The 27,648-nt window shown below is 51.7% G+C and overlaps 3 protein-coding genes across 5 annotated transcripts; 2 read left to right on the top strand and 1 right to left on the bottom strand.

The window, feature by feature from the left end:
- Window positions 1-8,817: 8,817 nt before the first annotated feature.
- Window positions 8,818-10,424, top strand: Mrps26 (mitochondrial ribosomal protein S26). 3 transcript variants are annotated; one of them, XM_059259577.1, is made up of 5 exons: window positions 8,818-9,057; window positions 9,146-9,292; window positions 9,379-9,502; window positions 9,978-10,122; window positions 10,210-10,424. In XM_059259577.1, the coding sequence occupies exons 1-4, from the start codon at window positions 8,846-8,848 to the stop codon at window positions 10,095-10,097; spliced, it is 603 nt and encodes a 200-aa protein (XP_059115560.1). In that variant the 5' UTR covers window positions 8,818-8,845; the 3' UTR covers window positions 10,098-10,122; window positions 10,210-10,424. The 3 variants fall into 3 exon arrangements, with proteins under 3 accessions (XP_059115560.1, XP_059115559.1, XP_059115558.1); XM_059259576.1 differs by having other exon boundaries at window positions 10,226-10,424; XM_059259575.1 differs by having other exon boundaries at window positions 9,978-10,424.
- A 9,747-nt stretch (window positions 10,425-20,171) lies between these two features.
- Oxt (oxytocin/neurophysin I prepropeptide) lies at window positions 20,172-20,998 on the top strand. Its single transcript, XM_059259578.1, has 3 exons — window positions 20,172-20,420; window positions 20,658-20,859; window positions 20,943-20,998. The coding sequence occupies exons 1-3, from the start codon at window positions 20,301-20,303 to the stop codon at window positions 20,996-20,998; spliced, it is 378 nt and encodes a 125-aa protein (XP_059115561.1). The 5' UTR covers window positions 20,172-20,300.
- Window positions 20,999-24,784: 3,786 nt separating this feature from the next.
- On the bottom strand, window positions 24,785-26,812 carry Avp (arginine vasopressin). Its single transcript, XM_059259580.1, has 3 exons — window positions 26,650-26,812; window positions 25,232-25,433; window positions 24,785-24,957 (listed from the first exon to the last, which is right to left on the bottom strand). Exons 1-3 carry the CDS (start codon window positions 26,767-26,769, stop codon window positions 24,785-24,787), a joined length of 495 nt encoding a protein of 164 aa, XP_059115563.1. The 5' UTR covers window positions 26,770-26,812.
- Between the last annotated feature and the right edge of the window lie 836 nt (window positions 26,813-27,648).

Genomic DNA, 27,648 nt, shown 5'->3' on the forward strand with positions numbered 1-27,648 from the left:
TGTCGGTCCCTTTGTCTTGGGCAGGGCAGCCTTATTAGGCTGGGGCTCTCCTGGGTTGTTCCTCGCCCTGCTGCTGGAAAGAGGACTCTGTTTTCTGTCGAGGGCAGTCATCCCAGCCGCCCACCCAGCTTTGTCCCCCTAGACAGACAGCTAGGTTCTCACTGAGTTTCTCTAAGGGAAAGGACACCAGGGTCAGAGGAGCTGGTGCGGACTTGAGCTGGGGCCAGTCTGGCCTCTCTAGTTTCTATCCAGAAGAAGTTTTTAATGGTTTTCGGGAGGTGTATTTATTTCTGTGTGTGAGTGTGAGCACACACGTGCCACAGCACACTACTGTCCCCTCAGCTTGTTTTTGAGGCAGGGTGTATTAGTCCCTCTTCTATCCCTGTGATCAGGCACCATGACCAAAGCAGCTTAGAGAAGAAAGACGAAGAGTGTGGCAGCAGCAGCAGGCATGGTGCTAGAGCAGTAGCTGAGAGCTCACATATGATCCACAAGCACGAGACAGAGAGAGATACTGGGAACGACACGGGCTTTTGAAACCTCAAAGCCCAGTGACACACCTCCTCCAGTGAGGCTACACCTACTCCTTTCAAACAGTTCCTCCAGCTGGGGACCAAATATTGGAACATGTGAGCCTATGAGGGCCATCCTCATTTTTTTTTTTTTGTTTGGTTTTTGATAGGAGAACTGGGCTGGGATTATAGACACTGCTAGAACCTAGGCCTGTGGCTATCCAGGGCTATTTTGGAAATAAGACCTTGCCACTGCATCCAACTTTTTGTTTTCTCTTTGTTTGTTTTCTTTTTTGAGACAGGGTCTCACTATGTAGGCTGGACTGACCTGAAACTCGCTCTGTAGACCAGACTGGCCTTGACAGAGATCCGCCTGCCTCTGCCTCCCAAGCTGTAATTAAAGGCGTGCATCACCATGCCTTGCCAGTTCTTCCATTGTCTGATGCCAACATCCTGAGGATGTAATTCACATCCCCATGATGGGAGCTAGGGCACTGCCACCAACTTGGAACAGGAAGGAGCTCAGAAAGCAAGCAACTTCATTTCTATTTTCACTGGCTACAACCCAGGCCCGGAGCTGCCTAGGGATATTTTGGAAATCTAACCTTCACTTGAGCTGGCAGGGATGATGGATTTTTTTTCCCACACCTCTCAGCATCAGCACACAGCAGGAGGTGTTTCTGCAGCCACAGAGGGCAAAGATGGAGAGGTGAGCATGCCCTCCGCTCCTCAGAGGCTTCAGCAGGCACTCTAGTATGTTCCACAGAGGCACATTCGGAGGTAAGTGCTATTGAAGGGGGGAACTTAAACTAGACCCAAGGGGTGCTGAGAATTTAGGTGAGTAGAAAGCAGAGGTCAGAGCCGAGCGGTGTTGCCACACCGATCTCTGAGTTCAAGGCCAGCATGGTCTACAGAGTTGCAGGACAGCCAAGGCTACAAAAACAAAAGTCAGTTGAAGCCATCAGGGGCCTTTAAATCCAGACAGAGTGTTGTGAAAAGAAAGCCTAGTTGTGTACCACATATTCAAAATATTTGTGTAAAAGGAGAAATGAGGGCTAGAGAGACAGCTCGGTGGTTAAGAGCACTGGCTGCTCTTGCAGAGGACCTGGAATCTTCCCGGCACCCACATGATGGCTCACAACCATCTAGTTCCAGGGCATCCAGGGCCTTCTTCTGACTTCCTTGGCATCAGTCAAGCAAATGATGCACAGACATACATGCAAGCAAAACACTCATACACATAAAATACATCTAGGGGGCTGGAGAGATAGCTCAGAGGTTAAGAGCACTGACTGCTCTTCCAGAGGTCCTGAGTTCAATTCCCAGCAACCACATGGTGGCTCACAACCATCTGTAATGAGATCTGGTGCCCTCTTCTGGCCTGCAGGCATACTGTATACATAATAAATAAATCTTTAAAAAAAAAAAAAAAAAAAAAAAAAATACATCTAATAATTACCTAAACTGGACATGGAAGCAAAGTGCCTCTAAACCCAGCATATGGAGGCAGAGGCAGGCGGATCTCTGTGGGTTCAAGGCCAGCCTGGTCAACAAATCAAGTTGCAGGACAGCCAGGCCTGTTACACAGAGAAACACTGTCTCGAAAAAGCGAAACAACAAAAAATTCTTTCAAGAGGAAGAGGAGGATGTATGGGAGGAATCCCAGAATACTTCAAGACCAAAGATGGGACAGTAGACCAGCTTTCCGGTGTGGTGTAAGTCCCTGACGTCATTCTGTCCCTCTGGGCACTGGAGCTCTAAAAGGCCAGGAATCTTCCTGAGGAATGCCCTGTCCTCGCACACTGTACCTTAGAGCCCTTGTGTGACAAGTCCGCCCGTGGAGTGTGGTCACTGGGTGAGCAAGCCCTCAGTGAATACACCACTAAGAAAATCATTTGTCTGTGGCTGCTGTTTCACCTACCAAAGGGAAGGCTGCCCTCCTCCTTTTGCCAAGGCTAGCCTTGAGCAGGGCATGCTAAAATATTCTGGATTGTGCTGGAGTCCATGCTGACTTGACTGATGGATGTCTTCCAGGAGGAGTGTTCCCCTTCCGTCGTAGTAGCCCTCATCCTTTTCTCCATCTTTCTTTTTTAACCAGGACTTAAACCCCACAAGGGGGCCGGGCGGTGGTGGCGCACGCCTTTAATCCCAGCACTCGGGAGGCAGAGCCAGGCGGATCTCTGTGAGTTCGAGGCCAGCCTGGACTACCAAGTGAGTCCCAGGAAAGGCGCAAAGCTACACAGAGAAACCCTGTCTCGAAAAACCAAAAAAAAAAAAAAAAAAAAAAAAAAAAAAAACCCACAAGGGACTCCTGTATGTCCCAAGGAAAGTGTGTCTCCCATAGCACAGTTGTGTGGACACTCTGGCTAATCAGCTACGACCTGGGTCGGGGGAGGGGTGAGCATTGCCTCAGAAGGAAGGGTGCAGCCAGCCTCGGGCAGCACCTAGAGACCAACCATTTAGAGCTTACTTCATTGACTCCACTTCATCTCCACTGCTCCCCAGATCATCTGCCATCGAAGGCGTGTTTCCCTAAGCTTGCTTGCTTTCTCATTTCAGACAGGCTTTTGAAAAGTCTTTATTCTTCCTCATTCCCTCCACGACAGCCAGGGCTACACAGAGAAACCTTGTCTCAAAAAAAACCAAACATAAATAAATAAAGAGTCATCCACTTAGCAAAGTCTGTGTTTCTTGGGATAATTTAACATAGCATGCATCTCCCTGCATTCATTTCCTGTTCCTGCTAATAAGACAACTCTAAGGAGTCACAGTTACAGCCATCCTGAAGCTCATGTCCAGCGCCAACAGTGGTACCTCATATCTGCTCATCATTATTCTAAAGTTGAGTGCACTTGATCGCCCAATGGGTCTGGTCACCGTTATGCCAAACTTGGCCCTACCTTCATAATTGCTTCTTAACCCAAATAAATACAGATTGGCTGTTAACCCTATAAACGTTTCTTTTTACCCCGCCCCCACCCCCACAGGTTAATGACTGGCAGTGAAAGCAGAGCTGTTAGCTCACACTTAGGCTGCAAAGACGTGTTTCCAGCCACCCATGCTAGTAGGGTCCAGATCTACAAATGATTGTGGGTGAGCACATGATGAGGAAAAATTAGAATTATCCCTTACTAACAGCCCCGGGGAGACTGCAGGGTCATTTCTGCTGGACTGCCCTCTTGGGTCTGCTTAGAAGAAAGAGAAGTCAACCTTGGGTAGGTACTACCCACCCAAGCCCACCTCCATCCGGAGTGGCCCAGCCCCGGTGCCAAGGATGTATTGGTATGAAGCCTTCCGTACTGTTTTGTAGGTGAGGAAACACGAATGCTCTTAAACCTTTATACAAACTGCTGGGCTCTCTATTCTTAGGCCAGAGTTCTGAGAGAGGAGAGTCAGGGAATCCTCAGGCATTGCCCTTCTCCGGGTCAGTTTCCTTTTGAGGTTAGGAAGGGGGCAAGGCTGAAAAGACTTGAGTATGCAGCCTAAGAATTAAGAAGATGAAACCAGAACATGGACCACTCTCTGAGCCATCAAAATAGCTTGGAGAGTAAAGGAGCTTGCTACCAAGCCTGACAACCTGAGTTCAATCCCCAGGAAAGAAAATGCATTCCAGCAAGTTGTCAGGTTGTCCCTGGACTTCTGGTGGCACATGTACACACACACACACACACACACACACACACACACACACACACAGAGTAATAAACTTTTCACAACACATATCTAATTAGATGGAGAGTTGATTTGCAAATTTGAAACAGGTCCAGTTAGACTACACCAGTGTCCACCAAGCTTGGTGTGCTTGGTGTGCTTAGGCATTGAGGAGGAAAGCGAGCACATTTTTGAAAAATGTAAAGATTGAGGCACATTCTACACAAGTCAGGGTGATTGTGAGTTCTGTAAATTCACTGCAGTGTCCAGGTCACAGGACAGAGCTGGCCCTTGGTGTTTCTCAAACCTTAGGAGGTAGTGTTAGAATCCGAGGCGCTGGGTTGCAGGCTCAGCTCAGTTGACAGTGCCCGCTTAGTCTGTGGGAAAGCTTGTGTTTAACTCCCAGAACTGCGGGAACTGGTCGTGGTGGTCACACCTGTCATCCCAACAGTCAAGAGGTGGAACAAAGAGGCTCAGAAGTTCAAGACCAGCCCCTATTAGAGGGAAGAAAAAGATTCCAAAAATAGTTCCTTGTGGATTTGTTCCCAGCATGTCTATATGGTAACTTATCTCTGTCAAGTAAAGTTGAGAAGTTCAGGGAAAGGTCTGTGTGCCCCTTTTGACCACTTTGTAGCCATTTTGAGTTTTTAAATATCTTTTAGTATGTGTGTCTTGTGTGTCTGTGTGTGTACTGTGTGTGTGTGTGCCATAGAATGCACGTGTGGAGGTCGGGGAACAAAACACAGGAGTTGGTTCTTTCCTTCCACCATGTGACTTCCAGGGATTGAACTCGTCCTCAGGCTTGACAGTGAGTGCCTTTACCCATCTTGCAGGTTCACCTTTTTTTTTTTTTTTTTTTTTTTTTTGATGCATTGTATGCACACATACATGTGAGTTTCCACCAGAAGAGAGTGTTGGATCCCTGGGATATGAAGTTACAGGGGATTTTGAGGTATCTGATGTGGATGCTGGGAACCAAATTTAATCTGACTGCGGAGCCATCTCTCCAGTTCCGTTATGATTTTTGTTTCAACCTCAGATCCCTGGTATCTTAGGGTATCTATTGCTGTGACAAGACGCCATAACTATGGCAACTCCTATAAAGGAAAACATTTAATTGGGGTGGCTTGCTTACAGTAAGAGGTTCAGTCCATTATCATGGCAGGACATGGAGGTGTGCAGGCAGACATGGGCAGGAAAGGTAGCTCAAGAGTTCTACATCTTCACAGGCAACAGGAAGTGGTCTCAGACACCGGGTGTATCTTGAGCCTATATGAGACCTCAAAGCACACCTCCACAGTGACATACTTCCTCCAACAAAGCCACACCCACTTCAACAAAGCCTAGCACTCAAGAGACAGATGCAAGAGTATTACTACTATAAGTTCAAGGCCAGCCTGGGCTAAGTTGCAAATATAAGGCCAGCAAGTAGGACCCTGTTTAGGTTTTCTTGTTTTTAAGACATCATGCTGGGCAGTGGTGGCACATGCCTTTAATCCCAGCACTTGGGAGGCAGAGACAGGTGGATCTCTGTGAATTTGAGGTCAGCCTGGGCTACAGAGTGAGTTCCAGGATAGGTTCCAAAAGCTACACAGAGAAACCCCATCTTGAAACTCCCTCTCCCCTCCCAAAAAAAGAAGACATCACTGGATTTGACACCAGAGGAGATACAGCTCCTGATCATTAAATCCTAGGACCATCTGAAGAGGGTCCTGCAACAACCTAGAGCCACCTCATCCATAGTTTACCCCTTGGTAAATGTTAAGTATTTTTGGATCCCCAATAGTAGGTTTCTCTTCCAATGCAATAAGCCAGATCAAGCCTAAATAAAAGTCCAAGTTTAATGAGCAAAGTGCCCCTGGGTGACTCCCAAGCCCCCCAGAAGTACAGCGGCAGTGGCGGCAGGGGAGGGAAGAAGAAACACGGGGCAGTTCTAGGGACCCTGTAGGCGGGTCTTGAACAGCTCCGGGGGAGGAGTTGCCATTTATCAAGCTTTCTGAGGGAGGGTAGGGTTTGGAGAGGGAGGAGGGGCTGAGGTGGAGCTTCCAACGGAACAAATGAGGCTTCCATTACTCCAGTTCGTCCCAAGTGCATAGTACCACGTCCCTCTACCCATGAACTGCCCAGAAAAGCTTCTTTTTCCAACTTTTGTCCTCAACAGTCCTGTCAATTCCTATGCTTGCCACCTTGGCATGGGAGGGTCAGCAAATGGAAATACTTGATTCCGTCACCACTGCATACCAATCCACATCCCCACAGGCCAGAGAAAGGGAGCAGAGAGCCTGCCCACTAGTTCTCTAGCTTCAGGTACTCAAAATCTCCACACTGTTCATCTGTTTCAGGCCTAAAATCTCTGTTCTCTGCACTTAGACTTAGGAAAGCCCCCAAAAGAAGTATGGTTGGGCCTGGTCAGCTGAGGACTTGAGAGCTGACAAGGAAATGGCTTATACCCAGGAGTACTTTCTTGCCTCAGACACTGAAATTATCTGAGGTGCTGGTCGGCTAGGGTGACCCTGAAAAAGGGTTAGACCAGATGTGGTGGCACACACTTTTAATTCCAGGCAGTGACAGGTCGATCTCCACGAGCCTGATCTACATTGTGAGTTCCAGGCCACCAGAGCTATGTAGCAAGACCTCTCAAAAACAGGGAGGGATATGTGTGGGAATGCCAGGCTTGCGGGGTGGTGGTGGTTGTGGCGGCGGCGCACGCCTTTAATCCCAGCACTCGGGAGGCAGAGGCAGGCGGATCTCTGTGAGTTCGAGGCCAGCCTGGTCTACAAAGCGAGATCCAGGAACGGCGCAAAGCTACACAAAGAAAGCCTGTCTCAAAAAAACAAAGAGAGAGAGAGAGAGAGAGAGAGAGAGAGAGAGAGAGAGAGAAAAGAAGAAGAGGGAGGAGGAGGAGGAGGAGGAGGAGGAGGAGGAGGGAGGGAGGGAGGATGCCAGGCTTCCTGGCGTCAGCAGCCCTGCAGTGGCCAGCTCCTGGCGTCAGCAGCCCTGCAGTGGCCAGCTCCTGGCGTCAGCAGCCCTGCAGTGGCCAGCTCCAGCTAGGTGCGGCAGTGCCACTGACCATCCATCCTGGACCATCAAGGGCTCAGCAGTGATCTCATAGCTGGCACCCTCAAAGCGAGACTCCAGCTCACCCAGAGTACCCTCTGGCATCAAATGGGCAATAGGTCCCCCAAGCCTGAGAGGAAAAGAGTGCTGTCTGGGACTCCTCCACTAGTCCTGGGCCTGGAAGTTGAGAGCAGATTATAGGCAGCTTCTGTTCTGAGAAAATGTCAGATATTGAAGCCAGCCTAGGCCACTCACAGCCTCCCAAGTGCCCTGGAAGGACAGGACCATGGCCTGCTGTTCTCTGCAGAATTTGGTGTTGACGGTACTTGAAGGGACACTAGCCCACTGGAGCATGTGGCTGTGACTGGCCTTGTCCTTCCCCTTCCCCCATTCCCTCCACCTTGCTAAAAAACCATTAGATTACATCCCTAAAACTAGCCACCAAGGTCTATTCCCTTATTTGGACACTTTCCTATGCCAGACTCATTCCTGAGGATGAGTACCAAAGTCCAGCAATCAAAAACCCCCTTTGGTTCACGTAATTAACTTGCCCAATCAAAATATACCACCGCATTCTAAACCCATTCTTACACAGACCTCCCCTTTTTCTGCTCTTAAAAATTACACCTGCAAGGTCATTTGTTACTGTTTTTTTGCCTGAGTCAAAAATCAGTCACTTTGGGGGCTGGAGAGATGGCTCAGAGGTTAAGAGCACTGTCTGCTCTTCCAGAGGTCCTGAGTTCAATTCCCAGCAACCACATGGTAACAACCATCTGTAACGAGATCTGGTGCGCTCTTCTAGCCTGCAGTCATACATGCTGTATACATAATAAATCTTTTTTAAAAAAAAAAAAAGTCACTTCAAATTTTCTTCCCTGCCTAATAAAGGATCTCTGTGAAAACAGGTTGTCTGAGTGTGGTTTGTGCCTGACCTGGGTCGGGAGGAAGCCCCTGCTGTGCGGGGGAGAGGGAGCGCTCTCCTTCAATACTGATGAACTGTTTATTCCGTTCTATAGGAAATAGTACTAAAACGCTTCAGAAATAAGAGTAGCAGCTGAGTCCCACAGGTTTCTTGACAGTCAAGCCATTATTACTCAAGGTGGGCAGGCCCCGGGTCAGGTTGTAGAGGACAAGGCCGTCCAATCAGAAGAAGTCACTGATACTGAGAACTCTGGCAACTGCAGAGCTGCCCATGACCACAAAGGACAGGGCAGTGCAAGGACATGATTTGTAATGTGAAAATCTAAAGTTTAAAGTGCACCTGGAGAGCGCTTACTAGAAGAGGAAGTGGCTGTAAGCCCAGAATTTCGTGCACCCCGCCTGAAAGGGTAAGCCGACCGCCTGCCGGCCAGGGAGCTGCGGAGCCCAACGCTTGGGGGCGGTGTCCCAGCGTGTGAACTGGTAGGCGGGGCGTCCGGTGGTGGGCGGGTCATTCGCCGGCGACGCAGCCCATCAAGCTGGGGCCTTCAAGGTTGTCCGCCCCTCCCACTCCACCGGAGACTCCGAGGAGCCAATAGGCCAGACGACAAAAAGCTCCGCCCAGCGGGGGCGGGGCCACGGGGCCGCGACTCCCGTGGTGCTCCGCGGCCACTTCCGGGCCGGGCGCGGCGCAGGCGCCGGCTGTCATGATCCGCGCTCTGAGCCGCCTGGCCGCGCGGCCCCGGGGCCAGCCCTCGACCGTGCTGCTCCTGCCCGCGCGCGGCCGCAAGACCCGCCACGACCCGCCCGCCAAGTCCAAGGTCGGGCGCGTGAAAATGCCGCCCGCGGTGGACCCTGCGGAATTCTTCGTGTTGACGGAGCGCTATCGGCAGTACCGGCGGACGGTGAGCGCTCTCAGGTGTGTGAAGGGCAGGCGGGCTGCGGCGCCCTCTGGGAAGTCCGGGGGAGGGAGGGTGGGTGCCGACTTGAAGCCCGTCCTCACCCAGGCAAGAGTTCATGTCCGAGGTGCGAAAGAAGATATACGAGGCCCGATCCGGGGTCCTGGCTGAGCGCAGGGCGCAGGAGGCCGCCGCGGAGCACCGGGAGCTCATGGCCTGGAACCGGGAGGAGAACCGGCGGCTGCAGGAGCTGAGGTGCGAGGGGCGAAGGGCTGGGTGGGCTGGGCTCAGCGCCGGGCTCAGCCGCGGGCCCCTCACCCTCGGCTTCGTGGCCCTTTCAGGATAGCTAGGTTGCAGCTGGAAGCTCAGGACCAGGAGCTACGACAAGCCGAGGACCAGGCTCAGCGGGCCCGGGAGAAGCAGGCTTGGGTGCAACTGAAAGAACAAGAAGTGCTCCAACTGCAGGTGGGCCGAGGTTGTGGGGAGTGTGGGAGTCAAGGGACCACGGCCTTCGGGAGTCTTCCCGCTCTGCACCAGGAGGGTGTGTTTGCCCTCGCGGGTGATAGTCAATGAAAGGTTACAGGCTAGTATTGCCTTGTGAAACTAGAAATCAGGGGAACTCATAACTGAGACAAGCGGTTTTTTAAGTGTAAGAGGGAGTGGCGAGCTTGGGAGCCCACCTCCTCCAATCAGGTTGTCACAGTTGGTTCTTGGGTTCTGGATGAGAGATCCGGTGGGTGATTGTCCAGAAAACAGGAATATGATGGTTGAGGTCACCAATTCTGCTGGAAGAATGATGGGACACTCAAAAAAGGCCCGCGACTCTTTGAGACGCCCTTCTTTAAGGATACTTGGAACCTCCGCCCTCTAGAGACAGTAAGCTGTGCGGAGTGCCAGCTCTGGTGGAGTTCCCATGGAGCTAACCTTTCTCTTCCCGTAGGAAGAGGCAAAGAACTTCATCACCCGGGAGAACCTGGAGGCACGGATAGAAGAAGCCTTGGACTCTCCGAAGAACTATAACTGGGCCGTCACCAGAGAAGGGCAGGTGGTCAGGAACTGAGCACAGAGGCTCCTAGGGGCCCAAAGTAAGGACAGTGCTTGCCAAGGGACCATGTGTATTGGGGCAGGAATTGGTGCATCCTAGGAGGCTGGCTCAGCCTTTTCCAGAGCAGGCCCCATTCATTCTAGGTTCTGCACTCACCACCTGACCAGGACCTTCTGACCCCACATACAAACTCAAGACAGCATTAGACTCAGGGAGTTCCTGTCACACAGAGGACCAGACTGGACTATGTCCCCTCTAGCAGCCAAGCTCTCCTCTGAGTCTCATGGAGTACTTCGAGCCAAATGTTTGTTGCTTTTATAAATAAAGTTTTATTGGAAGCCAGTCTCGCCCATTCACTGACTGTTGTTATAATGTCCTGATGACAGAAGTCGTTACAGCAGAGACTAAACTGCTTGTAAAATCAAAGGCGTTTGTTATATGACTTTTTGTAGAATAAGTTTATTTGTCCCAATTTTTGGGAGGGTGTTTAGCTTACTAGCCAGAAGCAAGTTTCACCTGACTGAGCCACAAGTTAGTTACCTGCTTTGCTCAATCCGGGGTTCTGCTGACTAGAGTCTGATGTGTCCAAGAGCCAGAAAGCCAAAAGGAAACCCTGTTTCTCCTGGTAGCCCTCCAGGAGTAGCTTCTGTGACATGCCCCTGTCCTGATACAATGTCACTGGACTACCCATCAGGTTCTACTGTCTGGGAAGACCTGGTTGCCCCAAAGTGCCTTGACTTAGCAAAGCTCTCTGAGTGCCAGGAACAGTAAACACACTGACAGTACAGATCCCCATTCAGCTGTAGGCCCTCAAGCAACACACACTTCTTCCAGCCAGCTGCTGCCCTTGTGTGTCTGTGTGTGTGTGTGTGTCTGTGTGTGTCTGTGTGTGTGTCAGTGTGTGTGTGTGTCTGTGTCTGTGTGTGTGTGTGTCTGTGTCTGTGTGTGAGTGTGTGAGTGTGTGTGTCAGTGGTGGCCAAGTCAGCCTGAGGTGTCATTCCTCAGGACTCTCACCTTGGTCTGTTTTGTTAAGTTTGTTTTTTGTTTTGCTTTTGTTCTGTTTTTTTTTTGAGGCAGGGTCTTTCCCAGGAACCTGGGGCTCACTGGTTAGACTGCCTGGCCCAGCTAGCCCCAGGGAGTCCATCTGTGTGCGCTTCCCTGGCGCTGGGATCAGATGCACATGCCGTGACACTTGGCTTTTATGTAGTACCAGGGATCAAACCCAGACCTTCCTGACTACATTACATCACGTTAGTGACGGAGCTGGCTCCCCAACTCCTGCTGCTGCCTTTTTACTGTCATCCCCATAAACTTGAACGCCAGTGACGTCAACTCCAGTTACTATCAAAGAAAAAGAATCCTAGTTACTGTCCACAGTTCTGAGGGTTTGGGACTCCCCGGGAAACCCCAGGGACTATGGCAGCCTCTTATTCCAGTGAAGAAGCAGGTGTTCCGGTGTAAGCAGAGGTGGCATCCTGCACTGAGGGCCATGACACCCACCCCCTTCAGGCTCGTAGATATTCTCTCCCTGACTGGTCAGAACACAGTGAGTCCTGCATTCAAATAGCTGAGGTAAGCTGATGGGATCATGTCAGGAGCAACTTAGTCCATGCCTGACTCTGTTGTCTCAGTGAGGAGTTGACCCGAACCCCAGGAACTCTACTCAATAAATAGCCCCACCCACCCCTGCCCAGGTCTGTCTCCCCGGTCACAGTCGAGCACTGAAGCATTGATATTCCACCAAGACACTCTGGGTCCTTGCCCCTTCCATCTGAGGCTAAAGCAGCATGATGAGTAAGTGCTGGGCATGAATGGTGTGGTCCTGGCCTTTGGGGTTAGGTTAGGTCATGCAAAACCGAAGGAGGTGGCCTGTGGATGTTCCAGTGGTAGAGTGCTTGCCTAGTGTGCACAGGCCTGGGGTTTAGTCTCCAGCACTGCATAAACCAGGTGTGTGGTTCACACCTGCTCTCTGGAGGTAAAGGCAAGAGGACTAGTAGAATTTCAAGGTCATCCTCTGCTGCATAGGGAGTTTGAGATCAACCTGGTTCCTCACGAGACTTCAAAAAACTGCCCGAGTGCTCATGGGGTAGACAGGATATGAAGGTGCCTACTGCTGGTCCTGCGGCTGGGTGGAGGCAAGTGGCTGTGGGTGATTTGAAGGCTAAGGAAAGCTGCACTTGCCAGCTCAAACGGAGTTGGGTGTTTTGTCAGTCTGTTTCATCCAGGTCTTATGGATGACCTTGGTCTAAACTGAAAGCCATTGCCCAGTTTCTCCTGAAGCACGGGTATCGAACAGGCCCAGGAGTCTTGAACGTTCCCCTGAGACTGCAAGAACAATGAAAACAGACTTAGTAAGCCTAGTTGAATGCTCAAGAGTGAGTCTGGCAAGAAGAATCAAATTTGGAATTCTTTCTTCTTGCCAAATAGGAAGTCAAAAGCAATATTTCCACCCCAAATCTGGCCAGTCTACTGATGATGCTGGCCATCTCCTCTTTGGACGCCTTAACAAATACATTTGACACAGGAAAGTCCATAAACAGTGAGTGGAAACTTGAATGTTTATCCTCGTCAAGGAACAGAACCAGAACACTGCCTGGCCCAGCTTCAGGGTGAAGTCTGTTGGACTTAACTTACTTAATTACTTCTTTCTTTCTTCTCTTTCTTTCTTTCTTTCTTTCTCCCTTTCTTTCTTCCTTTCTTTCTTTCTCTCTCTCTCTCTCTCTTTCTTTCTTTCTCCCCCCTGAGACAAGGTCTCTCCCTGGCTGTGCTGGAGCTCCATACGTAGTCTAGGCTAGCTTCAAACTTACAAAAATCCACTTCCCTCTGTCTCCCAAGTGCAGAGATTAAAGGTGTGTGCCTCAAGGCCAGTTAAGGGTTAAATTTCTAAAACCTTGACATCTAGAACCGTCTAGAACCTGTTGGGGGAACTGGGAAGATGGCTCTGTGATTGAGAGCCAGTACTGTTCTTCCAGATGGTCTGAATTCAGTCCCCAGTGCCCATGCCAATCAGCGCACAATTCCCTGGGTCTCCAGCTCCAGGGGTTACAGCGCCTCCAGCCTCCACGGGCACGTGTGCTTTCCCACATAGACACAAAAATAATAATAGCTGTGCATGGTGGCACACCCCTGTCAGCACTTTAAAGGTGAGTTTAAAGCTGGCCTCACTTACTTAGTCAGTGTGAGGCCAGCCTGGGCTACATAAAACCCTGTCTCAAAAATGGGTGCTAGGGGAGGGAAACAGTACACACTGTAAACCTAGGACTCAGGAGCTGAAGGCAGGAGAGTTTGGAATGTAATGTCATACTCAGCTACACGGAGAACTTGAGGACAGCCTGCATCAGGCCCTTGCAGTGCCCAAGGCTGGGAATTGAACCCGGGTCCTCTGGAAGAGCAGCAGTACTCTTAACTGCCCAGCCGTCTCTCAGCCCTGCAGTGTTCCTCACAGCACACCACACTCAGTTCTGTGCATCTGCTGATTTGCCTGTGACCACGAGCTGGTACAGCAGAGGGCAGGTCTCCTGGGGGACTGAACATTTCCACAAAACCTTTCTGGACAATCTCTGTTGTTAAAAAGTCAGAATCAAGTTGTATTTGCTCTTAGACAAAATTACATGCAAGAACAGGTGTTTTCAGGAAGACAAGTTGGTTATATACAAAATTTGTAGCTTATATTGTTGCAGAATTTCAGATAGTATAAATCTTTAATTGTTAAAACATATTACTGCGGGGCGGTGGTGGCACACACCTTTAATTCCAGCACTCGGGAGGCAGAGGCAGGCAGATCTCTGTGAGTTCGAGGCCAGCCTGGGCTACCAAGTGAGTTCCAGGAGAGGCGCAAAGCTACACAGAGAAACCCTGTCTCGAAAAACCAAAAAAAAAGAGAAAACATATTACTATCTCAAATTTTATTTCAATAGCCTTTGGGGGGCTGGAGAGATGGCTCAGCAGTTAAGAGCACTGGCTGCTTTTCCAAAGGACCAAGGTTCAATTCCCAGCATCCACATGGCAGCTCACAACTGTCTTTCCTGTTCCAGGGGATCTGACACCCTCACACAGACATACATGCAGGCAAAACACCAATGTACATAAAATATAAATAAATTATAAAAATCTAAGACGTGTTTCAATAGCCTTATTGGGTTCTAGGGTGTAGTTTCATGGTAGAGTGCTTGCTTATCATGTCCCAAGACCCTGGGTTCTATCCCACACATAGAAAACATCCCATAGTCTTTACAACCCACATACCTGATGGTCTTCCTTATGTTTGTTTCTCAAATAATGAAATCAAAGTTGTAAACTTTTTCCTTTGCTATCTTAAGGCCCTATCACTACCGTGATGAGACTGTCCTTGACAGTGATAAGGGGAGCTACAGGCAAGTCTTTCAGAAATTCATTTCCAATCTGATGCCATCTGGCAGCTCCGTGGTATGAATCCAAGGCCACAATAATGAACAGGGATTGATGGCACAGCTCAGTGGTAGAGCAAATTCCTGGCATGTATGAGGCCCTGGGTTTGAGCCCTTGAATGAGGACCAAAAAAGCAGAAAGGTATCTAACACGTATTGAGAATTTACTATATCCTGGGCACTAAGCTTAGTTTTACATGATGTTCTCCTTTATCATGATAATCTTTTTTTAAATAAATTTATTTATTATGTAGGCAGTGTTCTGCCTGCATGTATCCCTGCAGGCCAGAAGAGGGCACCAGATCTCATTACGGATGGTTGTCAGCCACCATGTGGGTGCTGGGAACCAAACTCAGGACCTCTGGAAGAACAGCCAGTGCTCTTAACCCCTGAGCCATCTCTCCAGCCCCCACAATAATCTTGTAGGTAGATACCAGTATTATTCCTATTTACTCCTTTTGACAAAACTGAGGCATGTATTAAGACATATAGTATGTCACTAATACTAGCCCTTGGGAGACAGGCTGGAGGACGTTGAATTCCAGGCCAGCTTGAGCTACAGAGTGAGGTCCTATTTCTTTTCTTTTTGAGACCTTGTTTCAAGAAAGAAAAAAAAAGTTAGTGAAGATACTTGAGTAGGAATGGAGGTGGCTGGGTTTCAAACCCAGATAGGCTGGGCTAGCAAGACGGCCCAGCAGGTAAGGGAGCTTGCCATCCAGCCTGATAACCTGGATTAGTACCCAGCACCCACAGGGGAGGAGGAGGGAATTGAGTCACCAGGCTAGCCGTCACACTGTGCCGCTTCTCATGGTGTTTTCTCTAGTTCCAACTCATTCATGTGGATGTCTTGGTAGAAGCACACAGTAGGCCAGTCATGCACACACTCTCCCATCTCTCTTGGAGGCATTTTTTCTAAATTATTCTAATAATTATTTTGAAATAGAATCTCATGTTGTACTTCAAGCTGACCTATAATTAACTGTGTATCCCAGCAGACCTACAATTCATGTCAATCCTCCTGTCTTAGCCTTCCAAACTCTAGGAACAGGTGTTAGGGCTTGTTTGTTTGGTTGGTTGGTTTGGTTTTTCAAGACAGAGTTTCTCTGTGTAGTTTTGATTCCTGTCTCTGCCCCCTGAGTGCTGGGACTAAAAGGTGTGCCACCAGCCGGGCGGTGGTGGCATACGCCTTTAATCCCAGCACTCGGGAGGCAGAGCCAGGTGGATCTCTGTGAGTTCGAGGCCAGCCTGGGCTACCAAGTGAGTTCCAGGAAAGGCGCAAAGCTACACAGAGAAACCCTGTCTCGAAAAACCAAAAAAAAAAAAAAAAAAAAAAAAAAAAAAAAAAAAAAGGTGTGCCACCTCCACCTGGCTTACACACATAAATTCTTTTTAAAAAATTGTTTGATTCTTCAAGAGGGTTTCACTATGTAGCCCTGGCTGTTTTAGAACTAGCTCTGTAGACCAGGTTGGTCTTGAACTCACAGAGATCTGCCTGCTGAGTGCTAGGATTAAAGGCATACACCACCATCTCCTGGCACAATATTTTAGAGATGAGCTGTCATGTGATTTATAGCCACAGGGTGATGAATTGTGCCCGAGATCACCAAGCTCTGGTAAGGAATTCACATCTGCTGACAGCTTGTCTGCTGCTCAAGACCATGAGTAGAGAAGCCCTGCCCTGGTTTTGCCCCCATAATTGACATGATAAATAGATATTGTTTTAAGAGGCTGTTCACAGAAGCAGAACACTGACTCTTCCTCACACATACGGCTTCTTTCCTCTCCTCTGAGTATTCATGGGTCCCCCTAAGGGGAATGTCAACAGAAGCCACCTCTCTTTCCGTAGCATTTACCACCACCTGCACCACTTGGATCTGGAACCCCAAGTAGGGTGGTGAAAGAATGAAGGACAGACAGACAGACACATGGAAAGGCTGGGGTCAGGGGACTGTATGCAGCAACCCAGGACCTGCACAGCACAGGGGGAGGGGCTGGCTGTACCTTCTCTGTAGGCAGCCATGCCAGGTTGTAAACATCCAGGAGGCTGCAGTTTCTATTGGCTCCAGCACACAGTGGTCAGTCCTTTGTAAGCACTAACACACTGTCAGCATTTGTACTCAAACCAGAGGAAGGCTTTTCCATATCCCTATTCACCTCAGTCCCTGCTGCTCCCCGCTCAGGTGGTGGTGGGGTTGGGATTGCCAGATTCTCACACGTCTGAGGCCCATGTCAGACAGTACACGTTCACTCAGGGCATCCAGACATAGACCTTGTCTAGGCACCCAGCACGCTGGTGCCGCCGGCCCCTCCTAGCACACGTTGCCTTTGGAGTATGTTGTGCTTACTTGTGTTTCCCACGGTGGCTTCTAATTGCTATAGCAAAACCCCTGACGATTTTTAACTTGTAAAAACAAAAGGTTTAATTTGGTAGGTTTTGAGATAGTATCTCATAAACTCCTGCCTGGCTTTGAACTCTCTTTTAGCTGAGACTGGTCTGGAACTCCTGATCCTCTTGTACATTTCCAGCATGCTGAGATTATAGGTATTTGCCATCATGCCCGGAAGAAAGAGTTTATTTCAGCTCACAGTTTCAGAGGCTCTAGTCCAGGATCTGTTGGCCTGCTGCTTCCAGGTCCAGGGACATCATGATAGGAGCGCACGGAGGAATGAACTCTTTCATTTCATGGCTGGGAAACCAAAAAAGAGACCTAGGAGGGACCAAGGTCTCGCTACCTCCTTCATGGGCATGCCCTCAATGACCTATTGACCTTCCACTGGGTCTCTATTTTAAAGGTCTCGCCATCTCCCAATACACCTTCCTGAGGACCTACAGTACAGCACACACGGATCCTTGGAATACACTCAGCTCCAAACTAAAGCAATAACCCAATGTAATATGCTTCTTATTTCACATTTTGCCTCCTTCATATGAACCCCATGGGGATAGTGATTTTTCTCCTGGAGCTGACATTGTACCCAAGGCTTCATGTACACAACCTTGCATATATGGTAGACAAGTGTTCTCCTGCTGAGCTGCAGCCCCAGCCTGAGGCCAAGGAGTCTGTCTGCTGTTTACTGGTGTTCCCAAGCACAGATAAGTTGGTGAGCACATGAAGGCATGCTGGCCTTATGAGAGCATTATGTGCACATTATTATATGCTAATTTATGTGCATAGATTACCTTAGATGAGATCACTGTGCCCAGAATATGTGGGAGGTCTCTCTGGGGCCATTTTGGGGGTCAAGCTCTTGGCCTTCTACGCCAAGAATGCCAATAAGCTAATCCGGATAAGAAATGAGCTGATTTGTAATACAGGTCAACCTGACCACCAACTCAGCGTTTGATAGCTCACACAGTGACTCAGGATCCGTGACTCCAGTCAGATGAGCTCTGGAACATGCTTTGCCCTGCGGGCTGTAGTCCCTTGTGGAGGAGGTTAACCATAAAGACAAAGACCCCAGGGGCTTTTCCATTCTCCCTAGGGGCAGAGACTGCATGTAGCGTGAGCTGGTCTCTGGGACACTGGCTGTCATTTCTTCCTGGATACTGCAGGTTACTTCCTAAGGAAGCAGCTTGAGATGGAGATTAGAACACGGGCCTGGGACCCACCTCTGTGGAAGAGAAGGGTTGTATGAGCAGAACTGCCATGCAGAATTCAGCTGACCAACAGCCCAAAGCTGAAATGCAGTTAGAGGTGCCCAGCATTTGTAGCAAAATGGACCAACCATTACATGTGGCCACCTGAGAAGGGACAGGGACAGGTGGCTCTCTGCAGCTGAGACCATTGTTGTCCGTATTTCAGCAGCTGATGGCAAATGTTTTCTTAAACAGGAGTCTAGGTACCTAGCTTGGTGGCACACGCCTTTAATCCCAGCACTTGTTAGGCAGAGGCAGGTGGATCTCTGTGAGTTCAAGGCCAGTCTAGTCTACACAGCAAGTTCCATGCCAATCAAGACAATATAATGAGACTTCATTTCAAAACAAACAAACAAAAAACAAGAGTCTGGGCAGTGCTTCTTCTTTCTTTAAAAAAACTGTTTAGGTGTATTTACTTTATTTCATGTGTCTGCATGTTCCACCTGCATGTATGTCGTGCACCATGTGTGAACCTGGTACCCTTGGAGGTCAGAAGAAGGCATTGGCTCCCCTGTAACTGGAGTTATAGATGGTTGCGAGGCGCCATGTGGGTGCTGGGAATCAAGCCTGGGTCCTCTGCAAGAGCAACTCTTAACCACCCAGCCAACTCCCCGGCCCCAAGATGATAAGATATTTAAGACAGGGGCCCAGAGATAATCTTCAGGTTATTGAGTCAAGCCCTCGAAGGGGGTAGTGAGTCTTTAGTCCCTCCTGGAGATCTTTACTTTATTTATCAGCCATGAAATAAAGGGGTTGAATCTTCCATGCCTTCCTGCTATGATGTTTTTCATTTTAAACTATTAAAAATGTAAAAAAAAAAAACAAACGGGGGCTTAAGAGATGGCTCAGTGGTTAAGAGTGCATCCTCTTGCAGAGGATGAATTTTGTTCCCAGGCCCCACACAGGCCAACTTACAAGCCCCTCTAACTACAGCTCCTGGGGATCCACCATCTTCTTCTGGCCTCCAAGGAAACCTGCACACACATGCACACAAATAAGAATGAAAATTTAAAATGTAATGCAAAAACTGTCCCCCAAACATATTACTGCTAGTGTGCTGGGTACTGGACACACTAGGCAAGCTGTCTGCTACTGAGCTGCATGGGGCATCCCTCCCATGCAGACCTCAGCAGACCTACAGCTCAAAGTTGAAATGCAGCCAGAGGTGCCCAGCATTTTTACCAAACTGGACCAACCATTATGTGTGGCCACCTGGGAAGGGTATGACCTCGGGCCAGGTGGCACTCTGCAGCTGAGGCCACCTGTTGGCCACACTCCAGTGGCTGATGGCAAATGTTTTCTCACACAGGAGTCTGGGCACCTAGCATGGTGGTGAATAAGTTTAATCCCAGACCCTGGGAGGCCGAGGTAGGTGTATCACCGTGAAGTCAAGGCCAGCCTGGTCTACATAAAGAGTTCTAACGTCATTTTTTTTTTTTTTTGGTTTTTTGAGACAGGGTTTCTCTGTGTAGCTTTGTGCCTTTCCTGGGACTCACTTGGTAGCCCAGGCTGGCCTCGAACTCACAGAGATCCGCCTGCCTCTGCCTCCCGAGCGCTAGGATTAAAGGCGTGCGCCACCACCGCCCGGCTATCTCACGTCATTTTTGTTTCATTGCGACTTCTCTTTCTTTCTTTTATCTTGGTTTGTTTGTTGTGTTTGTTTGTTGTGTGTTAGTTTTGACCTCTGTTGGTACTTTGTCTTACTGTCTAGCTGGAAGAAGGGCTGAGCTTCATTCAGAAGTTGAAGGAAGATGTGATCTTTTTCCTCATCCAAGTTTCAGGGCATGTAAGGACTCCCACATCCACTTTCCCTATCCTGCCCCATTCTGAGGTACCGGACATCTGTGAAAATAGCTCCAGGCTAGGCTGCACCTCCACCCCCACCCAATTCTCTCTATCCTCTTGTAACTCAGGCCACCCTTCCAGGCTGCTTCCCCGTGGAGCTCCAGGCCATTAGCTGAGGCGGTGACCTTGACCCTATCCAGACCCTGCAAATGAAGGGCCTGCCTCTAAACAGTGTGGACAGATTTGACCCGCAGTGACCTGCTGTGACCAGTCAAGCAGTCGCTCTCTTAAGACAGTGCTCCACCAAGGCGGTGCCCAGACATAAAAAGGTCGGACTGGGCTGGAGCAACCATCACCTCTGGTGGGTCGAGGACTCAGAGCACCAACGCCATGGCCTGCCCCAGTCTCGCCTGCTGCCTCCTTGGCCTGCTGGCTCTGACCTCCGCCTGCTACATCCAGAACTGTCCCCTGGGCGGCAAGAGGGCTGCGCTGGACTTGGACATGCGCAAGGTGAGTCTCCTCCATCCCGTCCGGTTCCAGCAGAGAAGACTCCCACCCGCAGAGAGCGTCCCGGCACTCTTGCCATCCCTACCCCAGCCTCGCGTGGGAAGCCAGGGCCTTGGGCAGGGTTAGGTTCCCACTCGACGCCGTGAAGGCGGAGACAGCGCCCGAGCACCCACTGTCCCTCGCCCCGCCACAGTCCCGATACGGGACCGTGCACTACGGCCACCGTGTCCTTCCCCGCAGTGCCTCCCCTGCGGCCCCGGCGGCAAAGGGCGCTGCTTCGGGCCGAACATCTGCTGCGCCGACGAGCTGGGCTGCTACGTGGGCACCGCCGAGGCGCTGCGCTGCCAGGAGGAGAACTACCTGCCCTCGCCCTGCCAGTCGGGCCAGAAGCCGTGCGGGAGCGGGGGCCGCTGCGCCGCCGCGGGCGTCTGCTGCAGCCCGGGTGAGCAGGAGGGGGCTGGCCGCACCGCCCGGCAGGGAACTTTCCGGTTTGCTGCTCCAGCCGCTGACCCATTTTTCTTGCAGATGGCTGCCGCACGGACCCCGCCTGCGACCCTGAGTCTGCCTTCTCCGAGCACTGAGCCCTCTCTCAGCCGATACCTTTAGAGCTCACCCTTCACTCCCCAAGGCCACCGCCAGAAAGAAATGACAAATAAAGCAGATTTCCTCTTCAAACTTGACTGGTGTCTGATTGTCAGAAACGGGAGGGAGGAAAGGCATCGGGATCACGGGCCCTGGCAATTCAGAGCAAGAACAGCCCAGCAGGCTGCTCAGGGGACAGAGGGGTGCTCTGTGGGCCGTCACCACCCACCCTACTGGAGTGGGCCTGTGGCACACAGACTTAGAGCAGCATTTGAAAGTCCAAACAGCGACGGTGGACATCTGTGGAAACAGACAAGGCCTGACAAGGGACTGAGTGGAGGACAGTCAGACAGGCAGGGGAACTCATCCAGATGCTTCCCGATCTGAGAGGAGACTTCAGCCACACCCTCAGGTTGAGGGGGCGAGCCTGGCCTAGAAAGAAGGGTCTTGGCCGGGGATGGTGGTTACAGAGCCATAAGGTTTCTTCTATACACGGGCCTCAAGGAGGCCACCCCTGGAAAGATCAAGAACTAGCTGTCCTCTGCTGTCCTCAGTGTGGGGACCTGAGCTCAGAGCCCTGTTTCTGCCTCTGCAGGACAGCATTCCCTGGGGCAGCATGGAATCTAAGAGCCCGTGAGCACAAAGGACCACAAAACACGGAGCCCACAGGCAAAGAGCGAAACCCACAATCTATTCTGCTCATCCATTGCTGGATTAAATCCACTCCCCGTGCCGCAAAGCGTGCCTCGCTCAGCGGCGGGTGTTCTCAACAATGATGGCCGAAGGCGCAATGCCCCTACTCCACTCCCACCCAGGGGCACGTGATTCACTGTTAGGCTAAAACGTGAAGGCTTGGGTGGAGCTCAGTGGAGGAGGGTAAGGCCCTGGGCTCCATGCCATCACAAGAAGTAAATAAATACACAAACAAGTACTCTCTGTGGGTCTCACGCCCAGCGAAAGAACACAAATGACCCCCATCACCACATGTGGAGCTCACAGGGTGGAGGCCAAAAAGACACATGAAAGAGACTTCAAGATTGATTTGTTGTTTTGTTTTGTTGTTGTTTTTCATTTTTCTGGGGCTGGGTTTCGAAGACTGTCTATCTTAAGACTTTTATTCTGTTAAATTTCTATTTCTGCGAACGTGTCTCTGTGAGAACATGTGCACATGAGCGCAATGCCCATGGAGACCGGAAGAGGGCGTCACTACCTCTAACCTGGAGTCACAGGTGATTGTGAGTCATCCTATGTGGGTACTGGGAACAGAACTGAGGTTCTCTGCAAGAACCATGTGCTCTTCTAACTCCTGAGCCATCTCTCCAGCCTAAGTTTTTCTTAATTATATTTCATTATTTTGTTATTGTGTGGATGTGGGTGGGGGATGGTGCGCACCTGCCACAGCACGCATGCGGAAGTCAGAACTCTAGGCATCTGCTCATATAAGCCCCCTTGATTTTGGAGGCTGAAGAGGGGAGGTAAGTGTTTACCGTGAATTCTAGAAGAGCCGGCCTTTCAGTGGCTCTGTAGCTGGGTAAGGTCCTCCCTGGAAGGGAGAGAGAATAGAAAGAAGGTCCAGTGGGCAAAAGTAATTCCTCTCCTTGAGGAATAGGAGAATGATTCTTCTAGAAGCAGGTGGGGGAAAGAGGGGTTACAATTCTCCACCTGGGCAGAGGAGCAGAATGAGGGGTCTCAACCTCACCCTGAAGCTGCTGGTACACCAGCCCGAGGAATCAAATCAAGTGCAGCCAAGTCACCAGCCACTCCTACCTCCTCCGCTTGCTTTTCGGTCTGGTCTTTTCCTTGGCCCTGTCCTCATGGAGGTCAGACCCTGAGAGGGCCACATGGGAAGAAGGCTGGGTAGAAGTCCACCTGGCCCCTGTACCCTGGTTAAACCAAGGCATGCAGATAGACTTAAAGATGCTGGGATGGGGGCTGGAGAGATGGCTCAGCCTTCAGGAGCACTGACTGCTCTTCCAGAGGTCCTGAGTTCAATCCCAGCAACCACATGGTGGCTCACAATCATCCGTAATGAGATCTGGCGCCCTCTTCTGGCACACAGGCAAACATGCAGACAGAACACTGTATACATAATAAATGAATAAATCTTAAAAAAAAAAAAAAAGATGCTGGTATGAGAAGCAAAAGACACCTTGACTCTGTCCAGGGCTGACCATGCCGAGCCACCCAGTCAGGTCACTCAGACTGACCTCTGTCTTCCACAATTGCCCCTGACCTCAGAGCCTGCAGAGCACCCCAAAGGAGATGCACCATCTTGTGGCCCCTAAACCTGGACCAAGATGGCATATGAAGAAGATGCCCAAGACAGATGAGGCAGAGAGAAGGGTAGGAAGCTAACAGGAGGGGGAGGGGTGTGCAGAAGAGACCAGGAAAGGATGGAAGGCTTGGGAGAGCAGCCAGAAGGCAAAGACACTGGCAGGCTTGGGGGAAGGACCAGTGCTGAGGGGCTGAAGCCGCGGCTCAGGGCGGTCAAGAGGACTGGGATTCAGTTCTCAGCATTCGCACGGTAGTTCACGACCATCTGTAATTCCAGCCCTAATGAACCCGATGCCTTGTCTGACCTCTGCAGGCACCAGACAGCTCAGGAGCTGAACTGAGCACACCTGTAGTGCACAGACATACACGACGGAAAAACACGCGTACACATAAATAAATCTAAAATTTTAGGAACGAAAGAAAAGCTAATGAGGAGAAGCAGGGGAAGGAGGGACAGAGAGAGGCCAAGTGCTGGTACCAACTTTGCTCCAGAATTGGATGTGCTAAAGGGAAAAAGTGCTTGTGTCCGGGAGCTACTGTGTGCGTGCCTTGGTGCTGGACTTGTGTGTTTGTCTGGGTGTATAGCTGTGGTTGAGGTCAAGAGTCATGGAAACGCCCCCAAAAGTTGTTATCTTCTGGTCTCCCCTTCTCTTCCCCTCCTCCTCCTCCCTCTGTGGTGCTGGGGACCAAATCCAGGCTAGAGAAGCATTCTGCTAATGAGCCACAGCCACAGCCTGGCGTACCTCCCTGCCTGAGAGCAGGAATAGCGGTCTGAATACGTGCGCCTGTAGGGGACTTGCCGCTGGACTCTCACGGTCTGCCTCTCAGTGGCTGGGTCCCGATGGTAGAGACAGCAGGTGGCACTGTCTCTTTTAGGTCTGGGTTAAGTCTCTGCTCTTTCTCCCACCCAAGCACCGTCTTGGGCAGAAGTGACTCTGCACTGGAAACCAGGAGAGGTCGCTCAAGTTGTTTGTATCTTAGTCTGGGATGAAACTGGGCCTGAGATGGTCCCGTCCCCCCCCCCCCCCCCCGTCCCCCGTCCTCCCCCCCCCGTTTCTTCCCCCTCCCCCGGCTCGTCCCCTTACTTCTCTGTCACTCTCTCGTCATGTCTTGCTCTGTCTCCCTTATCCACCATTGTCCTATCTCTCTGCTTTTATTTCGGTCTTAGCCAGAGAATCGCTAAACCACCCTCTCCAGAGCCCCCCTGGGCCTCAGGCCTTGCCCTTCTTCTGAGCTTGGGGCTGCCTTTGTCCTGAGTGTGATGTGGGTATCAGGAGCTCTAGAACGCTTCCCTTATACTGTAAGTCTTACAGGTCCTGCCCTTTCTGGGCGTGGAGGCGTGGACTGTCCGCGACCTTGGGTGCGGGGATTAGCCAGTGCAGAGTAGAAAGTTCGCACTCCAAGCTCCCCCCTCCCCTCCCCTCGCCACCCCAGAGATAGAGACAGACACCAGGGTGCATTTTTTAAAGTTTATTTTCCATGCTGTGGGGGCGAGGCGTGGGGGCGACGGCTCAGTAGCCCCGGGGCTTGGCAGAATCCACGGCCTCCCGCGTCCCAGCCAGCTGCACCAGCCGGAGCAGCAGCGCCCGGGCGGGCCCGTCCAGCTGCGTGCCGTTGCTCGGCTCGCGGGCGCGGGTGAGCCGGAGAAAACCCTCGCGACACTCGGGCTCGGTCACGCAGCTCTCTGAGGGAAAGGATCTGTGAGCGCAGACGCCCTGGGGTGGGCGCAGCTCCAGGGGCGCAGTCCCAACGCTGCCCTCCCACCCTCACCACCGCCCCCCCCCCCGCCACGTGCCAACCCTCGCCCCCCTTCTCACCCGCCAACCCGGTGTCCCTGCCCCCACCTCAGGTCCTCACTCCCACCCACCCCCGCTTAACGCCCGCCTCCACCCTCCCACCTACCCCACCCCGCGCCCCGACCCTCCCACCTACCCCACCCCGCCCGGCCCCGTGCGCACCGTCGCTGCAGCAGACGCCCGCGGCGGCGCAGCGGCCCGCGCTCCCGCACGGCTTCTGGCCCGACTGGCAGGGCGAGGGCAGGTAGTTCTCCTCCTGGCAGCGCAGCGCCTCGGCGGTGCCCACGAAGCAGCCCAGCTCGTCGGCGCAGCAGATGTTCGGCCCGAAGCAGCGCCCTTTGCCGCCGGGGCCGCAGGGGAGGCACTGCGGGGAAGGACACGGGTGGACGGGGAGCGAGGATAAGAGCGGCGCTGGGAACCCAGGGCCACCCCGCTGCTGTCCCGGCCTCGCGCTGCAGGTGCCCCGGCGCTCTCCAGGCCGAGAAAGAGCAGTCAAGGGCAGGAGTGGAAATCTGAACTGCTAGGTCATCAGGAGGGTCAGATCTCACTAGGAGCTCTCAAAACCCTCACCTGCCTTGGCAGAGTCTCCCCGGGGCTGCAGCACTTGGGGACCGTGCTCAGCTCTGAGGTGTCACTGGTGTGCAGCAATCTCTCAGAGGCTTACTTCTCTGACATTCAGATGGCTCTCCTACACATCCCAAGCCCCTCTCCCCCCATCACCCCCACAGAGCACTCCCGCTTCTTGTAGAGGATTCACGCCCATTCTCTCATTTTCGGGCCTTTCTCTTACCCCTGCCCCAAGCCGGTGGGCCTCACCTGGCCACCTAATTTACCCTATTAGGTAGGACGTCAGGGACCAAATTAGGGTGATGTGTGCACGGGCATCTGGTGCCTCAAGCCTCCAAAGGAGCTCTGCGAACAGAAGGTGGACTGTGGGAGCTGTCTCCCTGACTGCTCCCGCCTGTTCAGTAACTCAAAACTGTGGCCTGGACAAAATTGAGCTTGGTGCTGGATTGCCCTGAGCTCTGCCAGAAGGGCAAGACTCACAGCTGAACATGCAGAGGAGATTTGGGCAAGAGGCCGGGGCTAGGTATGGGACATACTCCACTCAGGCATGCACAGGGCAATGGCCATCTTCTTGTGGACAGGAAGAAGTTGGCACTGGTGGCTACAGAAGGAGCTTTGAGAGGCTGAGCTGGGTGGGGAGGGCCTTAGATTCAGGCTAGAACAGATCTTTGTATAATCTAGCCAGTCCTGATGAGCTGACACCCCACCCCCCTCCCCGAGGTGTGCAGAGAGGCCTGGGCACCCAGTTCAGCCTGCTCCCGTCCCAAGCCCAGTTATAAGGCAGTATCTCTCATTTCTGGCATACCCCCTGCACTGGGACAGTGTCCTTCACGCAGCTTCCCTGACACTCGGTCCCCTCTCACCCATTTCAGCGGTCCGTCCACTATGCTACATTGCCTCTTTCCAGGAACCTCCCCTAAAGTCTGACTTCTCTGACAGTTTGTCTCCCTCTCCTAGCCCATCACCCATTCCTAGGGCACTGCCAGCAGCCCTGAAACGGACCACAGTGGTACCTGTCTCAGCTCCATGTCAGACATGGCCCTCTTGCCGCCTCTCGGGCAGTTCTGGAAGTAGCAGGCCGAGGTGAAGGTCAGCAGGCCCAGAAAGCAAGCAGACAGCGTAGCGCTGAGCATTCTGGCGAGCAGAGGTGGGCACTGTGTGCAGCGCTGCTCTGTTGGCTCTGTTCTGCTGCCCTGGCGGGCTGTCTATTTATGTCTGCAGGTGTTCCCTAGGAGGCGACAACGTGGCTGCTAACCCCCTCTCCGGTGGCTCCCCAGGAGCCCACGGCCGACAGGTCCCAAGCTGTCAGCAGTGATTCAGGCGTCTGGGGACACACGTGGGCCTGTCTGCGCAGAGCATGCTGGAGGAGGGGGCAGGCCAGCAGGCTGTCATTGGCCACGGTGTGACTGACTGGAGCAACTGTCACAGTGTCTGTGGTGCTGTATGATCTGGGAGGTGAGCCGACGCAAGGATCACCTGGAAATCATATCTGAGCATCCTGGCTGCTCTCAACAGGGTATAGGGGTCAACGGGCCCCATCCAGTAAGGGCTGTCAGGTTAGAGCAGGGTCAGGACCGGGAGAGGTGGGGAAAACTTGTTAGTTTCGGGGTAGGGTGAGTGAGAGGACTTTGGGAGCCTCATTGGCCCAAAGCCACAGTTAGGACATCAAGGGCAGCACACAGATTCAAAGGTCTGTCCTGTGCTGGATGTGGCTGGCTTCAAGATGCCCAGGTTGTTTCAACCCCCATGCATCCCCCTGTAGAGCCAAGTATGGGGACTCAGATTCTGAGAATGGAGTCTTTTTTTTTTTTTTGTTTGTTTTTTTTTTGTTTTTCGAGACAGGGTTTCTCTGTGTAGCCCTGGCTGTTTTTGACTCACTCTGTGGTACAGGCTGGCCTTGAACTCACAGAGATCTGCCTGCCTCTGCCTCCCGAGTGCTGGGATTAAAGGCCTGTGCCACCGCCGCCCGGCGAGAATGGAGTCTTGGGGATGGTGCCTGTCTGGTTCCCACT

This window comes from Peromyscus eremicus, chromosome 4 (genome assembly GCF_949786415.1).
Source record: "Peromyscus eremicus chromosome 4, PerEre_H2_v1, whole genome shotgun sequence".
In the NCBI taxonomy this organism is placed as follows: Eukaryota; Metazoa; Chordata; class Mammalia; order Rodentia; family Cricetidae; genus Peromyscus; species Peromyscus eremicus.